At 36.2% G+C, this 6,000-nt stretch overlaps 1 protein-coding gene across 1 annotated transcript; it reads right to left on the bottom strand.

Moving 5' to 3' along the window:
• Positions 1 to 1,310: 1,310 nt before the first annotated feature.
• Positions 1,311 to 4,619, bottom strand: LOC115918268. The gene is made up of 3 exons (XM_030971982.1): positions 4,458 to 4,619; positions 3,138 to 3,640; positions 1,311 to 2,834 (listed from the first exon to the last, which is right to left on the bottom strand). The coding sequence occupies exons 2-3, from the start codon at positions 3,613 to 3,615 to the stop codon at positions 2,347 to 2,349; spliced, it is 966 nt and encodes a 321-aa protein (XP_030827842.1). The 5' UTR covers positions 3,616 to 3,640; positions 4,458 to 4,619; the 3' UTR covers positions 1,311 to 2,346.
• Between the last annotated feature and the right edge of the window lie 1,381 nt (positions 4,620 to 6,000).

The raw sequence follows: 6,000 nt of genomic DNA, 5'->3' as shown, positions 1-6,000 counted from the left end.
AAGGAAATGTAATTAATAAAAGGGGGTCAAAAGTATTAAAAGAGAGATTATTCGAATTTCAGTTTTATAATGCAATAGTTAGATAATAGACCTTACTTAAAAATAAGAATGTGAATCAGATCTTCTCTTTTATTTAAAAAAGAAGAAATAGAAGAAAAAAGGGCATGTTAAAAGTTTCTAAAAAATCAGGGATTGAAGAGGAAGAAAATATGAAAGAGAATTATAAAGAAAGTGAGAAACATATCAAGAAAAAGTTTAATTAATAAACAGGAATTGATGGAGTCGTAACGTAACAAAAGAAGCTACCAAGCAGAAAAAAAAGAAGTAGTGCATTCCCCGCCCAGCTTAAAGATCAATATAAGGACCAAGACGACAGCAACTCCGATCGATACAAACACTCGCTTGTCTGATAGCCAAAGGATGGATGCATTGTTGGTTTCCATGCCAACAAAAAACTTTCGATGTTTAAATCAAGACATGCATGGAAGCCAGAGACAAGAAAACAATCAACAAAACAACGCCAATTACTTTGTTAGCAACGCGATGGGAGCCCGGGGATGGGAGAACTTTTAAAGCCCCTCTAAAGTTTTGGGAGCTCCAAATTCGCCAAAACTTTGATGGCAAAATTTTACTTAAATTATATCATAATGAAATAGAGGGTGTAATTTAAAACACACTTCTGCAAATATTTCCCCCCAAAATGTGGTTGAAGACAAATATTGATAAAAGAATACCTAATTTGGGTTTTCTGTTGTACGCAGAAAAACTTAATTTTGCATTTCATCAATATTCGACTTCAAACACATTTGTTTTGAAAATCCTTGGAGAAATTTGTCTTGTGTGAAATACTCTTCCACATTGGGATAACATTTAAGTGAAATTTTGTCATCAAATTTTTGGGGCTCCCAATTTTAGAGGGGCTTTAAGTTCGCTCTTACTGAGCGCGACCAAATCAAAATCTTGAAAATAATGAATTTTCTTGTTTTATTTGTTTTGATACTGCCTTCAGTGTATCGTGCCTGAAGACCATCATCATTATCACCTATACTGATTTCAGTATCACAAATATCTTCAAAGTTAAACATAATTACTCATGTTACTTCTGTCATCACCATCACTACAACCATCCCCATATTCATACAACCACCACTACCACCAATCAGAAATGAAGCCCAATAATTCTACAAGTTCAAACAGCACATACAACCACTCTCTCAAAATTCGTTGACAAAATGTTCTTCCAGTCACTCACCGAAATACACATTGAGACTGATAATAAATCAAGAACTTAAAGAGGTATAATCAAAATATACTTTTCAAAGAAACAAAGTGGCCACTTTATTTACTAAGCATACATTTCATGCATAAATAAATATTGCGACATGGCATAGCAAAATAGATTAGGGTGCGCACCACAACTTTCATTTACATAAATGTTAACACATTGAGGTAAGTACAATAATAGATCAAGAAAAGGTATACATGTAGCGCTACGAAGTACGAAAAGAAATTTACAATTTACATCGTTATATATCATTGATCAAGGTGTTTGGATGACAAAATGCTACAAGTCTAGGCGAGTAGCAATACGTATAGATAATTTCATTTCTGAAAAAAACAATTGTAGTCTTCGCTTGATATCATTTAGGAAGTAGGTTTGACAACCTCTACTAGAATTATGATTGCATTTCCAGCAGAATATTACTCGCGAATATCGATAATTCTATTACACTGTGAAAGATGTTCATACACAGAAGGCGCGCCGAATATCTCGCATCGCGGAGTAATATCCTGCTCGATGACATCATAGAAATTAACATATACTTCCAAAGATCATATACCAAACAGACTTTAGAATTTGATAATATATAGCGATGTCTCTTTCAAAGACACATATCAAGTGATAACATGATTTCATTGTCCACTCTGTTAGTACAATAATCAAATGTCCAATTAATGATTTTATGTTTTAGACCGTTAATAAAGTAAGTATTCTATTTTACTTTAATGTAAATTTATTTATATTTTTACAAGAGAATTGCAACTAGGAGTACATGTATATATACAACTGAGCCTACATCTGATTTATGAATACTTGTACTATCTTTTCCAGGTTGACAACTAACGTTTTGCATTTGGCAGACAATGTTATCATCACCAAATACAATTCATAACTATGTAGAAGAATTGCTACTTAGCAGACGACACTATTATCGCCAATGTATACTATTATTCGAGCTGCTCCACTTTCGACAACATTCAACGTTCAAGGCTATTGCCGGCTTTTCTTTTAATATGTCCAAGAGTTATTTGGGTAAATTGAGTTCTATTAAGATGCTAAAGGGATTAATGGTTGAATAAAAGACTGACGATAACAGTAAGAAGCATAACCATTAGACTTGTCTTGATAGCTGCTGCTCCACATGTGACTGACACACAGACGTAGTTATCACTAGGAGAGGCTGGGCGGGTCCAGTAAGCTGCGGACGCGGGCTCAACACTGGAGCAGGCGTATGCGAAGTCATCACAGGTGACATCGTCGAGGGTGAGAGTGACGGCGAGATCGGAGAAAGTAGAAGTGGATCCGGCGTTGATGTCGGCGGTTTCCTGAGAAGATGATAGAGAGATGGTCTCAGAAGCGACTTCAGTGCCACCGGTCTCTTCGTCGGAAAGGTAGAACTTGACGATCCAGTTGTCGCTACCGACGACGTTGTCGCCTCCGGAAGGGTTTGAGATGGTGATGTCGAAATCGACAGCTTGACCTCCACCGATACCGATTACGCTATCATCAGGATTGGTGATGGTCAGGGCACTGATAGCCACATCGGCAACAGCTGTTAAGTAAATGAAAGAAAAAAGATTGATAAATGAGTGATGAAAAAGGCAAGAAATTATAAACTTACTACCTTCATAGTAATAATATCTTAAATCGATTGTGCTATATTGATTTTTAAATCGCTTAAGTCTATACAATCAACTATACAACGTTTTGTTTCAGAGAGGAGCTTCAGAAAATTCAATTTCTCGACATTCTAATATCATTTGGATAAGTTCAAATATACAGCTTTCAATCTCTACTTCAGAACTGAATTACATTTTGGACTACTTTACCAAGAATGAGTAGCGAATAAATTTACCTTTGCAGACGAAGGAAGAACACATAGAGCTGTTGGACGTATCGACACCGGACCAGGTGACTCCAGTGTATGCCATGATAGACACACAGGCATACTGATACACGGAACCATCACCACATTCAATATCGGTCAGGTTGAGAGAGGCCTCGAGGTTGCTCCACGTCACAGAGTCATCATCAGTAAGAGCAGTAGTCTGTTGAGCTGATGTCAGTTCGACTGTAGAGTAAGCATCCAGATCTAGCGTCTCACCATCCTCGGACAGAGTGAAGACGGGCATGAAGCGGGTAGAGCCATGGGAATTGGTGATGATTGAAGCAGCTCCGCCAGTAGGCGTGAAGGTGACGTCGAACTGGACATCGAAGACTTCGCCATCGTAGATGACAGAGGGACTATCGATGTTGAAACTGTCGAGCTCGAGGAACTGTGCGTAAGATGCAGCAATAAGAGCTACCAGGATGATGAAGCGTGTGAAAGCCATTGCTTTGTAGGATGTAGAGTTGAATCTGGAGAAAAGATGGTGAAATTGGGGATGAAAGTTAATCCAAAAGCCTCTTACTCTAAACACAATTAAATATATAGCAATTTATTGAAATAAACAAAAAAGATACGTAGCAGTTGGAAAATAGTTTTAAAAAAATACTTATTCTTAAATTACACCAAATTCACAACAAGAAATGTGATAAAGGAAGCAAAGAGAGAAAGTTGCCGTGCCAAGACAAAAAATAAAGTTGTAGTCAGGCCAACATCCAAACAACCAGTCGACAGGGGGTGGGGCCGACAATGCACATGGCGGTCAAAATAAAAGAAACTATCGATCACCCCTCCATCTTACGCGCCCTATTTACGTTGTTGCCATCGTGACGATAAGACCACGCCAGCCCTCTCGTACAGATCGCCCACCCCCCCCCCCCCCCCCATCGAATTACACAATATATTAATATCAGATTGTTCAAAAAGTGGATCAAAACGGAAAGTTAAAGGATATTTATGCTTCATTCTCACATTAAAAAAAAACCTTTCCCCATTAAGGTTATAAGAGATATCTATCTCAGATATGAATACACTGAGTAACTGAACATCTTTAAAACATGATCAGTTTGCATCAATAAATCATCATCTATCTTTTTCAAATAAGATGAGAATTGGATCATTGATACCAATTACTCAGGGGAAAAAATGATATTATTTCGAAATGAAACCACAAAGTTTAAGAAACTTAAGAAACCGACATAAAGTTACAGAAAAAAAGACTTACAAAAGACGGAAGACGATGTTAAATAAAAATAAACTATACAAATATTTAAAAGAATCCACGCTTACCTTAATAAAATCTAGAAATAGCTGTAGTATCCTTAAGGATGGCACAACACCTTGTATAATGAAGATCCAGGTAACGGGTTTTTCTTCTTCTATCAGTTTTTTGATCCAAGTATTTTACAGTATCCAAAGATAGAGATGTCTCAGTAATGACTACTTCTTGAAGACTGATACCCCTCTACCAACCTAACATGCTTATATGGATCCACTCTGTGTACCCCCAGTAACCATCAAACCGCACCCAGTTGCTACCCTGGGACAATGAAAGAGGGTAAATCTAGCCCTCTGATTGGTCCAAAGCAGGAGATCGAAGACCAAGATGACGACCGAAAGAGTTGTGTAGGGGTGAAAGTGTGTTACCCTGTGCCATGGAGTCGGATAAAGATCGATATAAATATTGATGGAATTTACGTAGTGACTGGGTCGTGAAGAAAGGTTGCGACGTAAAGAATAGATGCTATTTGGGACGGGTGGTCATAACAATGGAGAACCAATACCCGTTATTACATACAGTAACCAATATCCTATGATACAAGAACACGAAATATTCATCTCCATCCAAATAAAAACAGGTTTGATCATGTGCGTTATGACGAAGGCAATATTAGGCAATAAGACAATTATACTGTGCAAAGGCATAAATCAACACACTACGTCCCCCTTAATCCTTTTGGACCACATACAAACAAATTGGATTAGGTTTTTGTTCTTATGAGTTGAGTAGAACTATTTAAAAAAGTTATTTTAACAATTTAATTTTTAATTTCATTATGTTGTTCTGATTTTTGATAATGATCCATTTCGAACAAAGAAATGAAACAGAAGCACATAATTATATGACAAATCTTCGGCGTGGAATCTGCTTGATGACTCTGAATTTTGCTTATTGTATTAATGATCTACATGTATTTCTATTCATAATTTATCAATTTCATTGTACTGAATTTAATAATGTTCATAATTATGTTGAAAATGTATGTATTATTATCAATCCAACCCTTGGTTGCTATGAATGAATAAAATAAATTAATACCTAACGAATCATGTAATTATACTACTAATACTAATACTAATTCTACATAGATTTTAGTATGTTATAGTAAGGAGAGAAAACTAAAATACTAATAATTCTGCTACTTTACTTCCATCGCACTATAAAGTCCCTTTTGAGGGCAATCCTATCCATGGAGTATAGGTTTATCTGTATGAATGCAGAAAGTAAGAGAAACATTTTTTTTCTCCTTTTATTTTGGGGCTTTAAACAAAATATATATTACGGATATGTATTTTCATAAATAATTTAAAAAGACAAGACCCTCCTAAATAATATATTTCGAAAAATTGACATTTCAGATTTTCAATAATTATGTGTGTTGGAACAATAGGGAAGGTTGTATGCCACTACTTCCGATTCGGCCAATATTTGACACTCCGACTCGCAAACTGATTACAACTTTCAAAATGTGTGGCTTTTTTATTGTTTCTCCAATTTCATTCAAACTTTCACCAGTCTGCTTCTCTGGTTTTTCTTCTTCGTTTTAGAGAA

This window comes from Strongylocentrotus purpuratus, unplaced genomic scaffold (genome assembly GCF_000002235.5).
Source record: "Strongylocentrotus purpuratus isolate Spur 01 unplaced genomic scaffold, Spur_5.0 spur5_contig_862, whole genome shotgun sequence".
NCBI lineage: Eukaryota > Metazoa > Echinodermata > Echinoidea > Camarodonta > Strongylocentrotidae > Strongylocentrotus > Strongylocentrotus purpuratus.
This window is presented reverse-complemented; position numbering and strand designations above follow the sequence as displayed.